At 42.8% G+C, this 22,782-nt stretch overlaps 2 protein-coding genes across 2 annotated transcripts; both read left to right on the top strand.

Annotated features, from left to right (window-relative positions):
• Positions 1-147: 147 nt before the first annotated feature.
• Positions 148-11,003, top strand: LOC134505419 (mesothelin-like protein). Its single transcript, XM_063315101.1, has 9 exons — positions 148-318; positions 1,823-1,908; positions 2,203-2,329; positions 3,294-3,484; positions 4,503-4,593; positions 4,949-5,090; positions 7,459-7,643; positions 9,936-10,091; positions 10,866-11,003. Exons 1-9 carry the CDS (start codon positions 250-252, stop codon positions 11,001-11,003), a joined length of 1,185 nt encoding a protein of 394 aa, XP_063171171.1. The 5' UTR covers positions 148-249.
• A 584-nt stretch (positions 11,004-11,587) lies between these two features.
• LOC134505292 (mucin-2-like) lies at positions 11,588-17,397 on the top strand. The gene is made up of 4 exons (XM_063314942.1): positions 11,588-11,721; positions 12,397-12,491; positions 13,007-14,720; positions 16,718-17,397. The coding sequence occupies exons 1-4, from the start codon at positions 11,601-11,603 to the stop codon at positions 16,795-16,797; spliced, it is 2,010 nt and encodes a 669-aa protein (XP_063171012.1). The 5' UTR covers positions 11,588-11,600; the 3' UTR covers positions 16,798-17,397.
• The last annotated feature ends 5,385 nt before the right edge of the window (positions 17,398-22,782 follow it).

Below are 22,782 nucleotides of genomic sequence, written 5' to 3'. Positions count from 1 at the left end.
CTAAAACAGGGGCAGAACTTTGATTACAGTATCATGGCTACCATCTTGATTTTTTTGACAATCCCCCCTCCAGATGCATCTGATCATCCATTTTTTTTCATGCGGGGAAAAAAGCTTCCTTGAAGGAATGAAATCTCATATAATTGTCCTCTAAGACCTGATCAACTGACTGGTTGATGTACTTCTGTGGCTTTCAGGCTTTCTCCATTTATCTTGCAAGGCTTCCGGTGCAATGCAGCAAGTAAACTGATGCCTGGGCAGCTCTCCTCCCTGGTCCGAGAAGTGAAAATTAAAAAGGCCAATTTGAGTGAAGAACAGGTGAGGGGATCCCTTGGGCCAGGAACAGCCCAAACCAGATTCAAGGTAGAAAAAGAGTGAGCTACACAGGGCAAGGGTAGAAGCAAAAAGCCTGAGTCGCCTGGCCAGTGGCCCAGAGCAGGAGACTAGCAGATCATCTTCCCATGTAGTTGGGAGAAACAGGGACAGAACTTCACTTCTGATATCCATCCATCCATCCATCTCTATAAGCTGGCTTTCTTCATTAATGGCTTTTCTAGTGTTTGCAACAAAACTGCCTTATCAAAAGCTATGTCCTTGAATGTTTGCTTGTAAGACTTCCAGTACTGGTCTGGGACAAGCCTGACATTGGCTGACAGGATATTAGTTTGAGCAGAACCAAAGGATGGCTGGGGTAATTAATTTCCTGTGCTTTGCTACTTCTTAAAGTGGGTGAGACCATCAAGCCACCTGTTTATTTCAAGATTATGTAGAAGAGGGAATTTCTTCTATATAACTTGTCCTTCTTAAGGCAGAAACACATCTAAAACTCTCTTTTCTACTTGATGATTAATGACTCTGGAGGTCTTCTGCCTGGATAACATACCATGAATACCATTCTTGGAAGAAATAGTGCAAGGAATCATCCAAAGAGCTGATTTTATTTATTTGTTGGTTTGTTGGTTTGTCAAATTTCTCTGCCGCCCATCTCATACACAGCTCTGGGCGGCTGGATTTTCCCATTCATTCCAATTATAATGTGCAATTGAGTCTCATACCTGACTCTGTCAATGCACTGCTTTATGTCTATAATGGGAGGTGTGGCATTCAGCTGTGCCTCTAAGCATATATATCTTAGTTTATCCCAAGAGACGTTGTTGCTGATCTCTCGCTTCCATTTCACTTTGCTGACAGTTTCACAGTCTTCTAAGGAAGAGTTAAACTATGATCTCCAGCTGAAAGAAGCACTTTGTAGCACCATAAGTGAATTGGCGCCAGAATGCACATGATGAATAATAATTACATTTAATTATTCTTATACTTAGCATTAATACTTAGCATTAAGTTAAATATTTAGTAAGTTATAGTTTTGATTATCCGAAGTGTTTCACAAATACCTGGTCAAAATCCTGACTCTAGCCTTTCCCAGCCATGTAACCTCCAGGTGTTTGGGGCTTCACTCCTATTTTATTTTATTATCACCCAACTCCAATGGACTCCTCAGAAGACTCCCTTAAGACCTCTTCCCTGTGCCAGCATGGCTTTCGATCATGCTGATCAGGGCCACAACTAGGGTTTGTGTCACCCGGGGCAAACATGAATTCCACGCCCATTTTGGCGCCCCCCCCCGCACAGCGCCAGGGGCACCTGCCCCACTTGCCCCCCCCCCAGTTGCGGCCCTGATGCTGATGGGGATTAAGTGGGCTGAAGTGCAGCACACAGGAGGGCACATGGTTGGAAAGGCTACATGCAGTGATAAATATACAATTCCTTTTTTGCTTTAGGGGGACATTGTGACAGCCATATCTTGTTTTTTTTCCATCAGCTCTCCTGCATGGCAAGACTTCTCATCAAAAGCAACCTGACAACAAACACCAGCAGCTACCCAGCAGATGTTCTGCTTTTTTTCCCGTGAGTTGCTCTGACGCACACTTTCCATGGGGAGCAAAGGTTGATGGCTTTTCTGCCCCCTTCAGGCCAGCTTTTAAAGCCTTTCTTGTTGCTCTCTGTTTTTAGCAGTTCTAGTAGTATTAAACTTTCCCCACCAAAACAACCACTGCCCAAAAGATGGGTCACAGGAGCAACAATATTCTTCGGGCCATAATGTGAAATATTTGCACATTTACTCAAAACCTAGGTACTGGGAAGTAACAAACCATTTATTTTTCCCATGCATCTCAAATGATGAAGGTTCTGTTTTTCCAGCTTCAGCAAAATAGATCATCAAAGCTGTGAAATGTTTTACGCTTTGGCTTCTGAAGGGAACCTAAGTTTACTGGCCAGTGGATCATTCCAGCGGACCAGACTCTTGGAGGATGCGTTGTGTTGCTTTGTGAGTGACACCTCTCCCTTCCCCCTTCTGCTCTTCCTGGCTGCATTTTCTGTTCCACAGAGTATGCTCTCCAGAGTGGGGTGTGCACATCCCAAGAGGTGCACAAGATGATCCATTGAGATGTGAGAAGATATGTTAGAATGCCTATTTATATTTATTTACCTCTTCCTTTTCTAATTTCTTTTTTTGGGGTATGCTTTATCATGTACATAATATTTTAATACAGCAGTACATGTATATTATACACACGCACACACACACACACAGTTTATATAACTGGGGATTCATGCTTAAAAGGCTTTTCCTGATAAGGGTATATAGTGAAAAAAGTTTGAAGACCTCGGCCATAGAGGATGACTCTCTTCTGCAAATGTTTCTTCCTTTTTTTTATCCTGAGGAAATCTTCCTCTTTCTAATGGTCTCTTTGAAAGTAGTGTTTTTGAGGAGGGATGAAATTCCTCAAAAGCCTGTCAGTTTTAGATATGGATGGACATTTCCCCAGGCACTGACATCCATTGCAGCTCTGGATTTGAGCGCAACAGGTTCTGATTGCTCCCTCCTTGGTGAATATTCTAAGTACTTCTGAATGACCCTTTGAATTTCCCACAATGCCTACAGAAGATGGTGGATTGGAGGCATAGTGGGAAATGAAAAGGTGGCTAGATCCAAACAATCACTTTCCTGGGTTGGCTCTTGGCAGTTGATGAAGAGTGCCACTTGTTGATGCTAATGCTGGACTTCGGCAAGTTAATGCTTCTGGTACAATCCACTGGTCACATGGGAAATCCGAACCAACCCTCCCCCCACTCAAACATTACAGTCTTCTTGACTCAAAGCACTGCTTTGTACTCAGGGAGTATAGCTCCCAGCATGACATTCATACAATTGCAGGCTAAGAGGTTGACAAATAGGTGCTAAATGATGGTTGCCATGGTCCAATATTAACCTCACTCTGTTTTACAAGGGAGTAAAAAATGCCTCACTCAGCAAAGAGCAGCTCCAAAAGCTAGGAGGCTTTGTGTGTGACATGGAGCCAGCCACCTTCACAGACTCTGACCCGACAATCCTGGAGAATTTGAAGCAGTGTCCAGACCTCACAGCTGCTCAGAGAAAAGCCCTCAATGTGCTCCTGGGCAGTGGGAACACCTTATACAGGTGAGTGAGGTTTCTTTAAGAGTGATCCTTAGAAGAAAAGTGGCTTTTTCTAAACTACAGTTAAAAAACAGGAGGGAGGCAATGTTCAAACACATTCCCTCAAATTTTAATACAAAAATTCCAATTTTCATCACACAAACATAGCAAATTCTCAAAGTTCTTCTTTTTATGTAGTCAAATTGGCAACAACTACACAAAAGAGGGGGTATTAGCCCTTTAAGAGCCAGTTTGGGGTAGTGGTTAAGGCCCTGGGCTAGAAACCAGGAGGCCGTGAGTTCTAGTCCTGCCTGAGGATGAAGCCAGCTGGGTGACCTTGGGCCAGTCACTCTCTCCCAGCCCTAGGAAGGAGGCAATGGCCAACGACTTCTGAAATCTTGTGAATAAAACTGCAGGGAGTCGCAGTCGCCAGGAGTCAACACTGACTCAAAAAAACCAAACATACATACATACATACATACATTTATTTATTTGCACGCGCGCGCACACACACACACATGCATGCGCGCACACACAGATGTATATCCATATCCATATCCATATACCTTTGGAATTCCTCAGGCTGGCAGAAAGCCCCCCAGAATTCAGAAAACAATTATTGTGTGAATCATTCCACTTCTGTAAGAGCCGAATAAGGAATTGGCATGCTCAGTGGGCACCAAAAATTGGTTGGCTGTTAAGGAGATGGAAAGTGATATGGGAAACAGAAACGAACAGAAGTCCTATTTAGTTTCCAACTAATTCCATATGTATTTATAACTATGGGATTATGCTGGTCAAAAACTGCAATCAAGTTTATTACGACTATGAAATACAGGGACACACATATATGATGAGTACTGTTGAGTTAATGGGAAGGGAGTATAGCTGGAGGTCTTGAAATAGATCTTTCAAATGTATTTGCAGTCAGAATTTGCACATTTACCCCATTATTAGTTTTTGCGTTGCTGGCTGCCAGCTGTGTCCTGCACAATAATATTGCACAGCATTGCCACCTAACCCCTGTTTCCATGTGACACAGAGCTCCTGCCTCCTGGGATGAAGCAACCCTTGAAAACCTCGGGCCCCTGGCCTTCTACCTAAACCACACCACCTGGAATTCCATTAACAAGGTAGGAGAAGCAGATGGACATGCATCACATGGTCCTCCCTTGGCATCCATGGAGGTGTCAAAAAAGTCGAGATGGCAGCCACAACCATGTAACCGAAGTTTACATGGCAGCCACAACCATGTAACCCATGTAAGTCCCATGATTGTGGTCACCATCTTGATCTCTCTCATCTCAGGGCTGAGAGGGAGAGACTGGCCCAAGGTCACCCAGCTGGTTTTATGCCTAAGGTGGGAGAAGAACTCACGGTCTCCTGGTTTCTAGCTGATGCCTTCACCACCCCACCAAACTGGCTCTCTTCCCATGTTCTTTGCAAAAATGTGTGATGCATTGTCCCAACTGATGTTCTGTTCCACAGGAAGAAAGAACAATCTTCCTCAAAATAGTGATGGATGGGTACCATAGCCAAAGTGCTTCTCCAAAGGCAAAAAGAACCCTTTTCTTAAACTCGGTCAGATCGAAACCTGCTTCCTCTCCTAGAACTAAACGGGCAACTGAAAGTAAGGAAAAAAATTGGCCTCTTGCTCTGTTGTACATGCACACACACATACAGACATGAAAAGGAGATGATCCTATGAGAGTTGGAAGCACAATATGAAAATAAATGCACAAGCATGAAAATGCATTGAATCTTTCTTTTTTTGAAGTCCCTTTGCAAATTGAGGGCTTGAACACCCAAAATAAGAAAAATATACAGTAATATTCAGGGCATATAGATAGTATAGTGTGCTTATTATACTGTTTTGTCATTCAGCATACTCTTCAGCATTTATCTGGCATTATTTATTTATTTATTTATTTATTTGTCGTATTTTTTTACCGCCCATCTCATAACAACAACTCTGGGTGGTTTGCAACAGTTAAAAATAGAGAATAATGTGTTATTAAAATAAAACAATATGAATATACATATGAATATAGAAGTAAGTGCAAAAATATAAAATATAAAATTCAAGATGGCGAGTAGGACTGTTGTTATTGGCCCCCTCACAGTGCCAACCACCCCCAAGATCATCTCTCCCCCCTCCTGCCCCAAGCAATGTGGCACAACCAGGTCTTAACCCCCTTCCGGAAGGCCGGGAGAGTGGGGGCCTGCCTTACCTCTGGGGGTAGTTTGTTCCAAAGGGCGGGGCTATGGCAGAGAAGGCCCCCCTCCTGGACCCTGCCAATCGACAATCTGTCATAGGCAGGGTCCGTAACATGCCCTCTCTGCCTGACCGGGTGGGATGGGTCTATGTGATGAGGGGGAGGTGGTCCCTCAGGTAACCTGGACCCATGTCATGTAGGGCTTTCAAGGTGATAACCCACACCTTGAATTGGACCCAGAAGCAAACCGGCAGCCAATGCAGCTAACATAGCAAAGGTGTTGCATGTGCTTGCCGTGGGGCACTTAACATTGCCCACGCGGCTGCATTCTGGACCAGTTGTAGCTTCTGGATACTCTTCAAGGGTAGCCCCATGTAGAGCGTGTTACAGTAGCCTATACAGGAGATTAGGGCGTGACCAGAGGGACTCCCGATCCAGGAAAGGGCGTAGCTGGCACACAATGCAAAGCTGAGCAAAGGCTCCCCTGGCCATGGCTACCACCTGCTCTTTGAGTAGGAGTTGTGAGTCCAAGAGAACCCCCAGGTTCTGCACCTGATCTGTCTGGGGCAGTGCCACCACATCCAGAGCCAAAGATGGTAAATTCCCAGATGCCAGGGAGCCCCTACCCCACAGCCATTCCGTCTTACCAGGGTTCAGCCGAAGCCTGTTGTTCCCCATCCAGACCCTCACAGCCTCCAGGCACCGAGAGAGGGTGGTCACAGCATCACTTAAGTCACCTGGGATGGAGATTTATAGTTGAGTATCATCAGCATATTGCAGTCATAATAAATTATAAAAACAGATAACTTTTTAACATCTTGCCAGTTTTATGGGTATAAAACCATCTGTTGTCAGCCCCTCTCCCTCGGCTGTGCTCTATCATGGACATTCTCCCAGCTCAAGAACCTGGTGCTGGGACAGAATAAATGCATCTCATCAGGAGAATGAGATGTGGAGGGTAACTTCATTGAGGGCAAAAGCAAGGACCAGCTGCTTCTCTGGGCAAGAAGAAGGACAGAGAAAGTCAGGGAAATTATATTAATAAATGTTAACAATAGATTGAGTGCTGCAGAACAGAGAGGCTGAAAGCGTAGGAGAACTATAGAAGAAACAATATGCAGGGGCATCCACAGGGAGTCAAAAGAATTAAGATGGTGGCTGCAATTGTGCAATCAAAGCCCTCCCCTTTTATGTGTATCACATGTGCAATGCATACAAAAGAGGAACTGAGTTTCTATCATACAGTTGTGACTGCCATCTTGACTTTTTCAACTCTCCTTCCTCCATCCCCCAACCTAGACACCTTTGTCCATATGTACAAATTTCCTTAAAAGTGCGGAGAATTGTGCTGTTGGTGGTTGTGGTTCTAGCAAGGCTTGGCTCATGCTCCAGTTGGACCATAAAAATCTCCCAAACCATCACGCGTTAAATTACTGTGTTAATCCACCAGATACATTAGAGCTCACTTTGGTGGCATGCAAAGTTAATACGTTGTTGTTATTTACCATAAACATTAAACTTCAGAGGCAGGGCAGCCAAAGAGAAGGAATTTGGTGGACGAGCATGAGAAGGAGGAGGAAGTTGGTGGGTGACTTGAAGAAAAGTTGGCTCAAGAAGGAAAAGGTGAGACACTGAGACAGGAGGAGACCTGGCAGAAAGAGAGTTGAAGTTGGGCTCTATGGCCGCTGGAGCAGCAGAACCAAAGAGCTGTGATTTTCAGAATTCTTCCTTTTCAAAAATCTGCTTAAGAGACAATTTCTGCCCTGTGAATTCTGCCAACAGGTTGCCTGTCTGCTCCCATCACCAGCAGCGTGCTAGAAGATCCGCTTTTCATAATCCAATACGACAGTGCCCAGCAGTTTGACGCATGTCTGAGTGGCGAGGTTGTGAAAGCCAGCCTGGGTCCTGTGCTCGAGCAGCCCCTCCCAAATGACTATTTGGCTGTGGTTAAAAAGAAGTTAGACAAGGTGAGTGGGGCATTGACTGAGGGCGGGGCTGGTGTGTCCCAGGGTGCTCCCGGGGGCGTCTGCAGAGGGGTCCCAAAAGCTGAAATGGCAGGACTGAAGCCTCCCCCTGTTCTTGCTTGCATTGCATACGTGATGCATATAAGAAAGGGATGGGCTTTGACTGCGTGGTCACAGCCACCATCTTGACTTTTTGACCCCCCAGGACAGCCCTGATTTTTGTGTTGCATCTGATGATGAAACATGTAGTGATACACTAAGCTTAACAAGAAAATGTTTGGAAAGTTTTTTAAAATTGGTATTGATAAAGAATTGCTACCAAGGTAGTCATATAGAAAACAATAAATAAGCCAACAAGATTTAAAATGTCATTTTTCAAAATTCTACTACATATTCATTCTTCAAAACAACATTTTAAAACTGTGGCCTTTAGAAGTGGCACAATATAAAATGAGTGCAATTTTTATTGTAATATCTAATTTGTAATATTGGCTTCACTCGTGTTGGAGATTTGAATTTAGCAGAAGCATGCTCCTGAACGTAAGCAGAGTGCTTGAAAGACTACTGCGGAACTGAGTAGCAGGATGTCTGTTACAGGCTGCTCCAGGTCCGGCTTATGGTCCGTCGCTGACACGCTCACAGCCTGTTGAGGCATGCAGATCTTGTCAGCACCCCCTACCGGCTTTCTGCCTGGGTTTTCCAGAGAGGTGCGGCTTGAGCAGACAAGACAGAGCCCTGGTCAACAGCCAGGAAGTAATTAGGGACACACAAATCACTTCCAACCAAGCGCTGAGGCACAACAGGTTCTTTTAATACACGGAGATCCAGTGAATTTAAAGGAACAGCAAACTTTACTGGTTGCAAGGTATATTTGCTCTTTCTCACATGCGCACACACACACGCTCATCCACACTTAGCCACATCCTTCCCAACTAGGCTGCCAGGCACTAGCCGGAGGGATGGAAGCCACCAAGCCTGGTCTCCAGGAGTGGGCAGGCTCTGGGACCCCTTTTATCCCCAAAAGTCCTTGTTTTGTTGATTCACAAGACTGGCAGCTACAACATTGGCAGCCTTGTTAATTCACAAGTTTGGTAGCTGTTGTTGGGATTGGGGGGTGATTTTCCATGTGCTCAGGCCCAATTTCCTTTGTCTGGTTCAGGTGACCTTTTTCCTTTGTTTCCTTAAGGACTTGCTTCCTTCTTGTCTACCTACCTGAAGGGATCTTATAGACAAGATTCCTGGCTTTGGTCCTCTCTTGCTTGCGTGCCTGCTTCATCTTTAGTTATGGCAGCTTCAGCCATAACGGGTCTCACAGTCCCGTGGAGAACAAAATTATTCATACTCGAGTTGTCTTGGGTGCAGAGTATGGGCTTAGCCATGCTAACAGAGATTCACTGTATTTAAAGTAAATGTTAGATTTATTAAGAAATGCATGAAGATAGAAAAGCCTCACTTCCATCCACGCTATGCCTTGAAGGGAGAAAGAAGTCCCTCTGTCTCCTAAGCAGAGAAACTCACTTCCCTAACAACAGGCCAGACCCGGAACAGCATCACGCTCCCAAGAGCACTGCTCACCCAGAGAAGCAAGATCCACCTGGAATTTCATTAATCAATCAGGTTTAATGCCAGGATAAAAGGGGTCAGGATGTAGAATCTTGGAGACAGAATAAGCAAAACCGCAACGCTAATTTATTCGTCAGTTCATTAAGGTGAGGTCTCTGAATTGCTTCAATTTCTTTATTATAGACTGTTCAATGGACAGGCTAGTGGTTCTTTCACCAGATAACACTGAAACATCAATCTGTTCTCTGTCATGTTTTAAAACACTCACTTTACTTTCACAGCCCTCAAGGATTCTCCCACAGACAATGTGTGAAGACCCTTCTTGCCATGTGCCCTAATGGTTGAATAGGCTCTTTATCCTACCTTGTTGATTGACTGATTAATTAAGCACTGTGGAGTCAACTCTTAGCAACTACATACACTTTTTCCAGGAAGATCTGTCCTCAACCTGGCCTTTGAAGTCTCTCAATAGTGCATTTATTGCTGTTTTAATCAAGCCCATCCACCTTGCTGCTGGTCATTTGTGCCACAAGTGAGATTTTTGATTCATTTGTTTGGTTCCTGATATCCATTATATTTTCAAGAATATTCTCCAACACCAAAGTTCAAAAGCATCAATACTCTTTTTATCCTGCTTCTTCAAAGTCCAACTTTTGTTTCCATAAGGCATCACCCTGTTACACAGTTGTTAATGAAACACATTTACTAATAAAGCCCCCTGCCTTTTCTCAGATCTACCCCGATGGGATTCCAGAAGATCAGTTGAGACTGCTCAGCTTCCTCTCACGTCAGTACAGCATAGACGAGATTGGCAGTTGGAACATAACTTCCAGTGACACCCTTGCTGCTCTTCTGAATCAAAAAGATGGTGCATGGGAGATGCCACAGGTAGTGTATCAAAAGAATCTCTCTATCAAAGGCCCCCTACTGCCCAAACAGAATTGCTGTGAACTAGTAACAGCAAAGGTTTTTGGTTTGTTTTCCTTTTTAAGCCTGATGTGCACTGAATAGTATAGGTCTGTTACTTTATCACCTTTCTGACTGCCTCCCTTTATATTTTTACACAAAAGTGGCATTGTGATATGGGTGCTTATTACTGTTATACAATATTAAATATTCTTTAGATACCTCCTGCTCCAAAGACCGAGTGTCTCAGTTCTATTCTACCCTTCAGGGTGTAAGAGCCTAATACATTTGTTCATACATTCTGAGATCTACAGCTGTGCTACCAGTTCTATTAGGAATTTAATGTTCCATATTATTAGGGTACTTGCTCCTCTCTTGCTTCCAGACCAAGGCACAGGAAATACACTTCTTCCTGTCTTTGGAATGATAATTCCAAAGCTTTATCTCCCTCTGTCTTAACTTGGCCAGCAGCTCTCTTTTCAGAACAGTTTTGGTTATGGTGGTTGTTACTATTATTACTATTATTTACTTCTGATCTTGTGACTCGATCTGAAAATCCATTAATCCCCAATCAGTACCAGAAAGTGAAGTTTGCATCCCCTGGCCTGAACAAAAAAACCTATCAAAATTTAATTTTATCTAATTTCTTAGTCTACATAAACTCTTAGGCATTTTTTCTAGTTGCTTACCAGCCTCACTTCTTGCACCTGCTATGGACATGCATATTTTCCTAAAACTTGACTCCCTTTCTTGCAGCTCAGGCAACTGGTTGTGAGATATATGGAACTGGGAGGCACACTCACTGGTCCCTTACTTGACATGCTGGGAGGCAAATATCTGTGTTTTCTGGATGAAGATCAGCTGCGGGAAATCAACCCAACATCCATTAGGTAGACTGTTGTCTCTTACTGGGGCTTTATTTACTAAAGGAGGAGGAAATTTTGAATCCTTCCAGGGTTCAGTCTGGAAGCTACAATGGAAGAAGGTTGGGGAACAATTAGCAAGTAGTATGACACAATAGAGGAACTGGTGTTCTGAGGAGATTTATTATAAATTAATTATTAAATATGGCTCTTGGCAGCTCACGTAGAAAAAATACAATATAAAACATGCCAGTACAAAAATAAAAACACAATAGCACAACAACCATTACAAGCATGGATCATCCATGCTAGTCATCTTCCTCTCAGTGATTGTCAGCCTATGGCTGTTCTTACCCTTCATCATTCTAAGAGGATGGAACTTCACACATGCATGTGTTTATACTGGCTTTTCCCAAGCTGATGTTCTCCAGAAGTTGAGTAATGGAAGAAGTCACACTGAGGGAGGCTAGTTTAAAGATAGGAGGCACAGCATTCAGGGATGCTTTTTAGGTTCAGTCTTCTCTAACCTGGTGCCCTCCAGATGTTCAGAAATGTTCCTGGATTTCTTAGTAAAGTCTCATTGATAGAACCTCATCTATTACATTTTATATTCTTTAGGCATGCTGAGATGTTAGATATTTCTACTTGTTCCCAAATGAAGAAAGATATCCTGTACAAAAAAGCCCACACTGCATTTGCCAGCCAAGAAGGAAGAAGTGCCTACTATCCTCTTATCCAGCCATATCTAGGTATATTTGATAGGCTATTAAGATACTTCCTTTCTTGCTTTTTCCTAAAGAATTAACTCACCTACTTTCTCATTTACCTGTAACAATTCAGACATGGGGGCACATCTACATGGACATTACACCCCATTAGCATGATTACTGTCTCACTCACAAATTACAGGACACATTCTCCAAATCTCCTTCAGGTCCTATTTTCCTACAAAAATCCATTTTTAATCTCTTTTTTAATTTTTAATCACAACAACTTTTGTGATTAGGCTTCCAAGCAACTGTGTCTTTCATGCAATGCCATTTCTAGAAACATTTCAAAATGGACTAAACCGGATAAAGAAATTGATCAAATCAAACTGAGAATATGGGGGTGTGAAATTGATTATAGAAGGATAAAATATCATGGGAATAATGGGATTAACATGCACCCATTCATTCACATTCATTGTTAATTATATAAAAGAAAAATTAAGACTACAGTCCTCCAGGATTTGGAAGAGTAGTAAGTTTCTTGTTTATATGATGAGGTTGGTTAACTCAACTGGACAGTCAACTTCCCCTGCAACTGAGCATATTTTTCCCACTTTGAATAAGAACAAATCTGCTTGAATTCAAGGAGGACTCTAACATATGATGTTACCTTTCCCTCAGAAATCTAACCCTTTTTTCCCTCTTTTTTTTAAGTGGGAGCTTCTGTTGAGGAGCTGAAAAAGCTGGCTAGATCTCAGGTTGCTATGGATATTGATACATTTATTAATTTAAATCCAGAAGAACTAAAGGTCAGTTCTGACACTGTGTCATATTTTGGGTTAAGGCAAGGTGGGTTTACATCAAGGTTAGCAATGGGCTTCTCCATCCAAAAAACCTGTCTGAAGTCTTAAAAGATCACATTTTATGAGAGTTGGGCAATCTCATCCTGAGGTCCTTGCATACATTTTCATGAACAGACCAAACTAATGCAAGTTTCATAGAAAATCATATCCAACATCTTTGAAAGGCTCCTAGGTGAGGAAGATGGTGTTAAACTGTTGTAAGGACATTTCCCCAGTTGCTCCTGGTTTCAGTTATTTTATCAGGTGGCTTCAGAATCTCTAACAGAAGATTCAAGCTAGAACAGGAGAAGCTGTGAAAGTTAAAAGTATTTCACAAGCTTATAATATAAATGACAGCTGTATCTGTAATGCTTTCTGGATAAAAGTCATGTAGAATATTTTTGGGAGAAATAATCATGAACCGAAGAGCTGGTGGTGATGACATTGCCTGAATGAACAAAGGTGTTGCAAATATGTTTCAGAAACTCAGTGTCCAGGATGTGAAAGATCTGCTTGGTGTTAATTTACCTCACTTGAAAGAAGTTGAAAATCATCCTTCTGTTGCCATGTGGATCAAGAACCACTTTCAGTCTGAACTGGATACCCTTGGGATTGGTCTGATGGGAGGGGCAGCATCTCTGTCCTCCACTTCTATGGGCAGCACTGTGTCAAGTATGTCTGTTGGTACAAACTCTAACAATGCCGTAACTACCAACTCCCCTGTTATCCCTATCATGGAATCCACCTTCTCTAGTCCAGGCAACATCCATATTACTACCACCTCCTCAGATTTGAACCCATTCATTTTCAGAGATGTTACTGAGTTCCATTCAACTCCCATCTTCAAAATCGCTGTTACAACTAATGAAATGTCTTACTCCATTGACAACACCCAAACAACTGCTTCTGCTAAAGATTCTAAAGATGCTTTCCCCATCAATGTGTCTTCCAATGTTACAGCTGTTCCAGATAATACCATGGCTAGGACAATTGTCCCTACAACTGCAAGAAATACAGCTGTCTCCACTGAAATTACAATAGATTCCAAGAGCACCACAACCAACAGAACAAATTTTCCTGTGAGTGGAACCCCAGTCCCTTTCACTGCAAGAAGGATCAATACAACCACCTCTAAGGAACTTACAACAGATTCTAACAATATCACAGCTAATAGCACAACCACTCCTTCCATCACCATAAAGTCCTCTATTTCAGTCCCCACCGAAGTTGTGGTTCCCTCATTGAACATCACTGCTACTTTAAATGAAACTGGTGACATTCTAGTCCCTACCATCTCTACCACTTCCAGGATTGTTGTCAACGGAACAACCTACAGAACAGTTGCCACAGATTTCAATAGCAGCACAGCCAGTAGAACAGTTCTTCCTTCTATATCAACAGACTCCACCACTGTTGTCCCCACCACTTCCCTAAATGTCACAGCTATTTCGGATGGAGCATTATTCCCCAGCACTGCAAGAGATTTCAGCACAACCATCTCCAGTAAACCTGTAACAGATTCCAACAACACCACAGTCAGTGCCCCAGTTCTGACTACCGTCACCTTAGATTCCACCACTGCTGTTACCACCAAAACCAGAGCTGTCTCTTTTAATGTTTCAGCAACTTTGAATGATACCATCAGTGAAATGCCGATCCCTTATACTGCCATAGATGGCAATGTGATCCCTTCAGTTGAAACAACAGTAGCTTCTGATAGCAATGCCACAAGCAGTCACACAGCATTTCCTAGCACTGCCACAGACAGGGATGTGACTGCTGGTGTCAGTGTAACTATTTCTCACTCACCCACCATCAGCATAAACTTCACTGTTGGTGCAGATACAACCACACGCAGAACTTATCTTCTATCTCCTGTCATGCCCAATATAACCAGAACATCTTCTGAACAGCACTCCACACCACCTAAGCATGTGCCAACTGCCACAAATCCAGCATCAGTCAGCAAAAAGCCCATAAAAATTACAGACAAACCGCCAACAGCATCACACAAAACTACCTTCCATTCCCAAGAAACAGCCCACAAGACAGCTGTTCCTCCACGGTCCTCCCCAAATCAAACAGCAACAAAGGCTGCTGCATCTGCACAGAGCAGCAGCAGCAAAGCACCTCCACGAAGAAAGCCGCCATCCTATCCAACACCAAATGGCTACATTAACGTTAAGCCACTAAGTGGTAGGTATTTGTGTTTATTTCTCAAATTGCCTTTGTTTCAGAGGAGGGTGAAACTTTTCAGTAAAGAAAATGTAGCCATGAGCTCTGCCAGCCACTGAAACAGCTCTGAAAAATGAGCCTTCCATAATAATTCTGGGTATATTAGGTGGGGGAAGAAAGACATTCAGATTCATTAAAAAAGAGCTATATCTTACCTCTGAGATGTGTGAAGGGGGCAAGGAGGAGGCAAGTGACAAAACATGTATTGCAATGTTGCCGGCAAACTCTGCCTTTTACGTACATATAAGTACAAAGGAGTGGAGCTTGCCCTGTGATAACACGGTGCGTGCTTCATTATTTTGGCATTCTTGTGGCTAGTGGCAGATGCTTACGCCCATGAGGTCTTGAGAGCAGATAGTGGTGAAGATATGCATTCTGGGACTGCTCTGTACTGAATTTATGGATAATCCTCCATACATTCAGTCTGAATGCAAATACAACACTCCATGCAATTCTCTGTCCCTTGCATAATTTTGGACTTCAGATCTGAATCAGCCCCCATCAGCATGGGCAGGGTCACGTAATTGTGAGAATTATAATCAAAAATATCTGCAGAGGACCAGGAGGTAGCACTGACCAACCTCAAAAAAGCTAAGCTAAATCAGGTCAGACCTGATTAGTGTTTGAATGGAAGGTCACCAAGGAATACTAGAGATATAGGCTAGAATGGGAATTTTAAGAAAAATCCCAAAAGATAATGGCAAACTACAATACTTCCATACTGTTGCCAAGAAAAGTGCTGGGGTACATCTGTGAAGTTACCAAGGGCTCAATTTGAAGAAGATCTTATCTTTACTGTCAGATTTCTCTGATAACCATCGAGACCGAAAACAGTTAATCCCAAAGAACAAGCATCTCACAGCTCTGATAAATTAGATGTATTAGAAAGTAGATTAAGGTAACAAAGAAGAATTCCAGCAAGCACACTACTTTCAAGTGAGAAACCTCTATACAGACAAATTAAGGTGGCAAGGTTCTGAGGTTTCTTTTTCGTGTGCTCTTTCTGAGGGAAGGGACTGGTCTCTTTTTCTGAAGGTGGGGCAGACTTCTGTTGTTGATTTGGAAGTGATTACTAGGTGTCTTATAAGTGTGAGCACCTCTCTCACATTCGCTTGCATTCAAGTACAATTTCTCCCAGCTGAACACTTGGGACAGCGGGAGAGTTCAGAGACAGCCGTGCTTTCTATTTATTCCTAAGCCCACATGTGCTCAGGTGAATGCCTGAAGAGCAACTTTGGGTTCTGTAATGCAAACAATATCCCTTAAATTTATAACAATACTTTTTGTTATACAGATCTTTATCTGTAATTTCATCCCACCCTTCTATAAGGAGAAATATGAAGGACCTGGAGATCACTGAAAGTGTGGTATATCAGTTTATGCATTATCTCTAGGATGTACTGTAATAGAATATCAAGAAATAACTGAGATAATATACATGAAGAGGTGTGACTATGGGTCAAAGGTGTAGTTCTCCCTCGCTTCTTTGGGACAAGACTTCTTGGTTAAAACTGAGAGGGGGTAAGACCTGCCTTTGCTTTTAGAGCAGGGTCCACCAGACATGGATTTAGCTAATCCTAGCCATAATGCTCACCCATTGCACTAAACCATAAATGTTAACTATAGTTTGTTGATAAGATTGGATGGTTTCAGTCATCACACTTAGGCATAAACAGTGATCTGCAAGCTTCAAGGACCATTGCGTTAAACCATAAAGAAGCAAACCACAGAATGGCTCCACATGATATGTGAATCCAGCCATATTGTCTATTTATATTATTCCATATACTCGTGGATGAGGAAAAGTAAACTTGGTGGGATGACTGCACTGTGGGCATGGTCTACCCACTGTTCTTGAGTCTGAGCTTGTATTGAGTAAGATTCTTGAAAGAGCTTAAGTTGTTCATGGTCTAAAATGCAAGGAACAGATCTTGATTCTTTTCATTTTCTCCATCTAGCATCAGCTTCAAACACATTCAGCTGGACATTTTTGGCATTGTCTCTCACCATTGAAATCTCAATTCAGAAGTTTCTCTGAAAATATTGTTTCCTCCCACCCTAACAATCATTGGTGATGGCATCCATAATAGTTTCAAAGTTCTACTACAAATGCCATGTTGACCTTTTGGAAAGATATCAATCCTAAATGGACTATGGTATGTGTCAAACTTTATGTAGAAAGTCATTGCGCCATCATTGCTTGAAGATGAATCTGCATTTATTGTTCCCCTTCTTATGCCCTAATTGACCATATTAGTTGATCCTATCACAATCATATTTCCAATGCATGGAGATGCTCCCTTCCAACTGGAGTTTTTCTGTTCTGAATGGAAGCAGGTCTGATGAGCTACTTGAAACAGATTTCTTTTGGGATCTGCGTTGGCACCTGGAGTTTCAGCATCATCATTATCACTGTTTGATTCCCAGCAAAGAGAAGAAAAGGAGTCGACCAGCTCAGACTGATTTTCTAAAAGCACCAACTGGCTGTCCCCTGGGTTGAAGTCTGGGTTAGATAATTACTTCCAAAGATCTGAGCAGATACACATCTCTTCAAGTCACTTCTGAACACCTAGTCCAGTATTGGCTCTGAAGCTGTTTGTCTTCATTGTCTCTTGTATATACACTTCTAGTTTCTCCATGACAAGAAAGTGCTTAGCGTCTCAGCAGAACTATCATGTCAGAGCCAGCAGTGGTAACACTCTTTGGAGCAATGCTGTTGTCTTAGACTGAATATATATTTCACAATGTATGTGTGGGACAGAGTATTGCCCAAGTATTCTAGGACTTGGATTATTTGGAACATCTCCCAAATTCTCTGGCTCTGGCTCATAGTGCTCTGGTAGTATCTCTTTGAAAGTATTTCCTTGCCATTTACTAGCCCTCAAATTTTGAACCAGCTTAACAGATGGAGCAAATTGAGAGCTATGCCCACTTCATAATTGCTCTTAAACACTAGTTGGGTAGTGCTAATCACAAAATAATAACTTTTGAATGCTAGGAAATGATAGTACCATTTTATTGTAAACCGCCCAGAGTCCCCCATGACAGGGAGATGGGCGGTGAATGAATGAATGAATGAATGAATGAATAAATAAATAGTCCTGCAATAGAAGGCACATTCATTCATCTCAAATTGACCTGGAAGCAACCATTTCATATCCTCTGAACTCTGCATCTTCACAGAAAAATTTAAATAGAAGTTTTCATCTTGCATTGTAGTTAAAACTTTAATTATATCACAGCTGGAGACGCCACACCCCTGAGGATGCCTGCTGTACACAAGTTCTGATAATTGTATGTTTTGACAAGACAGAAGAAAACATTCTTAAATATATAGGAAGTAGCTGTATGAACTCAATTCTATTATCTTCATTTCATCTAAGTTTTTATTTTAAATCACATTTAGTGTTGTCCTGGCCCTGCCCACTCATCTTAAGTATAGTCCCTGATGTGCCTGTCACTCAAAGGCCAAATGCAATGCTCAGCTCCCCCCCGTGCCCCAAACGAGTGTGCCTCTTGGGAAGTCTCTGATCCTCGTGATAATGAAGTATGGGTAACATGAAATGGATTGGGGGTAGGTGGGAATGGGCTTTTCCCACTGAAATAGCAATTCCTCACAGAAAACTACAAACCAGGTGGGCTTTAGTTATACACGTGGAAGCTGTGAGTTTAAGGGGTTTCACCTGAGCATTTTAGGACAGAATCATTGATACGTATATATGACATTTAAATGTTTATGTTGGTGACTGATTGTGAAGTTCATACTTTCCTATTTGTGGAATGATGTGTTAGAGCTTCTAGGTTGATCAAACGGTCTTTGTGTTTATTCCTCTGGCTCTGTCTTGGAATGGCAATTCAGGTAAAGCCCATGGAAATCAGATTAGTGCTAAGGGATTTTTTTACATGAAGAGTACCAGGAATCCCAGAAAGTAATGGCTGTATTTGCATGACACCATTATCAGAGTAAGAAAAATCTATTCATGGTTAACTTAACCACAATTATTCTTGATTTGCGTGACTCACTCAACCCTAAACTAACCACACAAGTTGGGAGTCCAAAATAAGTGAGGTTAAAATGTGGTTGGCCAGTTTGTGGTTCTATACATTATAAGAATGCAGCTGATGCATGGCAGCCAAACTCAGAATACAGTAATTGGCTTGATGTCTACTATGCTTAAGCAGTATCTAAGCTGATCAGAGAGCCTGAGATCAACAGTTCTCAGGGGATCACAGAATCATTGGGTTGGAAGGGACCTTGCAAGTCTTCTAGTCTATCCCAAACCTCTGCCCAGTGCAGAAATCCTTGCTACCCCAGACAAATGGTTGTCCGATCTTTTCTTGAAAACTTCCAGTGATGGGGCACCCATGATTTCAGGAAGCAGCATGTTCCATGGGTTAATAGCTCTCACAGTCAGGAAATTCCTCCTTATTTCAGATTTGGATATCTCATTGTAGAGCTTGCACCCACTGGTTTTGTTTTACCTTTGGGTGCTCTGGAGAATAAATCCACACCCTCTTCCCTGTTAAATCCCTTCAAGTATTGGAAGGCTGCTATCGTGTCTCCCCATAGCCTCTTTGTAGGATTTAGCCCCAAGCCCCTTACCATCCTCGTTGCTCTTCTCTGCACCCTTTCTAGTTCTTCAGCATCTTTTTTGTATTATGGTGACCAGAACTGGACCCGGTATACCAGGTGTGGTCTGGTCAGTGCAGCCAACTGCGGTACTGTCACTTCCCGTGATCTGAACACTACACTGCTATTGATGCAGCCCAAAATTGTATTTCAGCAAAGGATCGTTACCTTGTCGTGGTGCTGGAGCTTGAGCACCTCAATGATGCCATGAGCTAAACCGTGAAGGGCCACCCAAGAGAGGTCAGACTAAATGCGATCCCTGGGGGAGGTAATGGCAACCCACCCCAGTATTCTTGCCGTGAAAACTAAATGGATCAGTAGAACCAGAGATATGTCGGTATACCATCGGAAGATGAGACCCCCAGGTCGGAAGATGGTCAAAATGCTACTGGGGAGGAACAGAGGATGAGCTCAACTAGCCCCAGACGTGATGACGCAGCTAGCTCAAAGCCGAAAGGACGTCTAGCGGCCGACGGTGCTGGTGGTGAACGGCGAATCCGATGTTCTAAGGATCAACACACCATTGGAACCTGGAATGTAAGATCTATGAGCCAGGGCAAATTGGATGTGGTTATTGGTGAGATGTCAAGATTAAAGATAGACATTCTGGGTGTCAGTGAACTGAAATGGACTGGAATGGGCCACTTCACATCAGATGACCACCAGATCTACTACTGTGGACAAGAGGACCACAGAAGAAATGGAGTAGCCTTCATAATTAATAGTAAAGTGGCTAAAGCAGTGCTTGGATACAATCCAAAAAACGATAGAATGATCTCAATTCGAATTCAGGGCAAGCCATCTAACATCACAGTGATCCAAATATACGCCCCAACCACAGATGCTGAAGAAGCTGAAGTAGAGCAGTTCTATGAGGATCTGCAGCACCTACTGGACAACACGCCTAAAAGAGACATTATTTTCATCACAGGAGACTGGAATGCTAAGGTGGGCAGTCAAATGACACCTCGAATTACAGGTAAGTATGGCCTGGGAGAACAAAATGAAGCAGGACATAGGCTGATAGAATTTTGCCAAGACAACTCACTCTGCATAACAAACACTCTCTTCCAACAACCTAAGAGACGGCTTTATACATGGACTTCACCAGATGGACAACACCGAAATCAGATTGATTACATCCTTTGCAGCCAAAGGTGGCGGACATCTGTACAGTCGGTAAAAACAAGGCCTGGAGCTGACTGTAGTTCAGATCACGAACTTCTTCTTGCACAATTTAGGATCAGACTAAAGAGATTAGGGAAGACCCACAGATCAGCTAGATATGAGCTCACTAATATCCCTAAGGAATATGCAGTGGAGGTGAAGAATAGATTTAAGGGACTGGACTTAGTAGATAGGGTCCCGGAAGAACTCTGGACAGAAGTTGGCAGCATTGTTCAGGAGGCGGCAACAAAATACATCCCAAAGAAAGAGAAAACCAAGAAGGCAAAGTGGCTGTCTGCTGAGACACTAGAAGTAGCCCAAGAAAGAAGGAAAGCAAAAGGCAACAGTGATAGGGGGAGATATGCCCAATTAAATGCAAAATTCCAGAGGTTAGCCAGAAGAGATAAGGAATTATTTTTAAACAAGCAATGCGCGGAAGTGGAAGAAGACAATAGAATAGGAAGGACAAGAGACCTCTTCCAGAAAATTAGAAACATTGGAGGTAAATTCCAGGCCAAAATGGGTATGATCAAAAACAAAGATGGCAAGGACCTAACAGAAGAAGAAGAGATCAAGAAAAGGTGGCAAGAATATACAGAAGACCTGTATAGGAAGGATAAGAATATCGGGGATAGCTTTGACCTAATGGTGTGGTCAGTGAGCTAGAGCCAGACATCCTGAAGAGTGAGATTGAATGGGCCTTAAGAAGCATTGCTAATAACAAGGCAGCAGGAGACGATGGCATCCCAGCTGAACTGTTCAAAATCTTGCAAGATGATGCTGTCAAGGTAATGCATGCTATATGCCAGCAAATTTGGAAAACACAAGAATGGCCGTCAGACTGGAAAAAATCAACTTACATCCCCATACCAAAAAAGGGAAACACTAAAGAATGTTCAAACTATCGAACAGTGGCACTCATTTCACATGCCAGTAAGGCAATGCTCAAGATCCTGCAAGGTAGACTTCAGCAATTCATGGAGCGAGAATTGCCAGATGTACAAGCTGGGTTTAGAAAAGGCAGAGGAACTAGAGACCAAATTGCCAATATCCGCTGGATAATGGAAAAAGCCAGGGAGTTTCAGAAAAACATCTATTTCTGTTTTATTGACTATTCTAAAGCCTTTCACTGTGTGGACCATAACAAATTGTGGCAAGTTCTTAGTGGTATGGGGATACCAAGTCATCTTGTCTGCCTCCTGAAGAATCTGTATAACGACCAAGTAGCAACAGTAAGAACAGACCACGGAACAACAGACTGGTTTAAGATTGGGAAAGGAGTACGGCAGGGCTGTATACTCTCACCCTACCTATTCAACTTGTACGCAGAACACATCATGCGACAAGCTGGGCTTGAGGAATCCAAGGCTGGAGTTAAAATCTCTGGAAGAAACATTAACAATCTCAGATATGCAGATGATACCACTTTGATGGCTGAAAGTGAAGAGGAACTGAGGAGCCTTATGATGAAGGTGAAAGAAGAAAGTGCAAAAGCTGGCTTGCAGCTAAACCTCAAAAAAACCAAGATTATGGCAACCAGCTTGATTGATAACTGGCAAATAGAGGGAGAAAATGTAGAAGCAGTGAAAGACTTTGTATTCCTAGGTGCAAAGATTACTGCAGATGCTGACTGCAGTCAGGAAATCAAAAGACGCTTCATCCTTGGGAGAAGAGCAATGACAAATCTCAATAAAATAGTTAAGAGCAGAGACATCACACTGACAACAAAGGCCCGCATAGTTAAAGCAATGGTGTTCCCTGTAGAAACATATGGCTGCGAGAGCTGGACCATAAGGAAGGCTGAGCGAAGGAAGATCGATGCTTTTGAACTGTGGTGTTGGAGGAAAATTCTGAGAGTGCCTTGGACTGCCAGAAGATCCAACCAGTCCATCCTCCAGGAAATAAAGCCAGACTGCTCACTTGAGGGAATGATATTAAAGGCAAAACTGAAATACTCTGGCCACATAATGAGAAGACAGGACACCCTGGAGAAGATGCTGATGCTAGGGAGAGTGGAAGGCAAAAGGAAGAGGGGCCGACCAAGGGCAAGATGGATGGATGATATTCTAGAGGTGACGGACTCGTCCCTGGGGGAGCTGGGGGTGTTGACGACCGACAGGAAGCTCTGGCGTGGGCTGGTCCATGAAGTCACGAAGAGTCGGAAGCGGCTAAACGAATAAACAACAAACTGACTTAAGAATGGTTTGGGATTCAAGTAAAACTTTC

This window comes from Candoia aspera, chromosome 14 (assembly GCF_035149785.1).
Source record: "Candoia aspera isolate rCanAsp1 chromosome 14, rCanAsp1.hap2, whole genome shotgun sequence".
NCBI lineage: Eukaryota > Metazoa > Chordata > Lepidosauria > Squamata > Boidae > Candoia > Candoia aspera.
The sequence above is the reverse complement of the archived record's forward strand: the minus strand, read 5'-3'. Positions and strand labels throughout refer to the sequence as shown.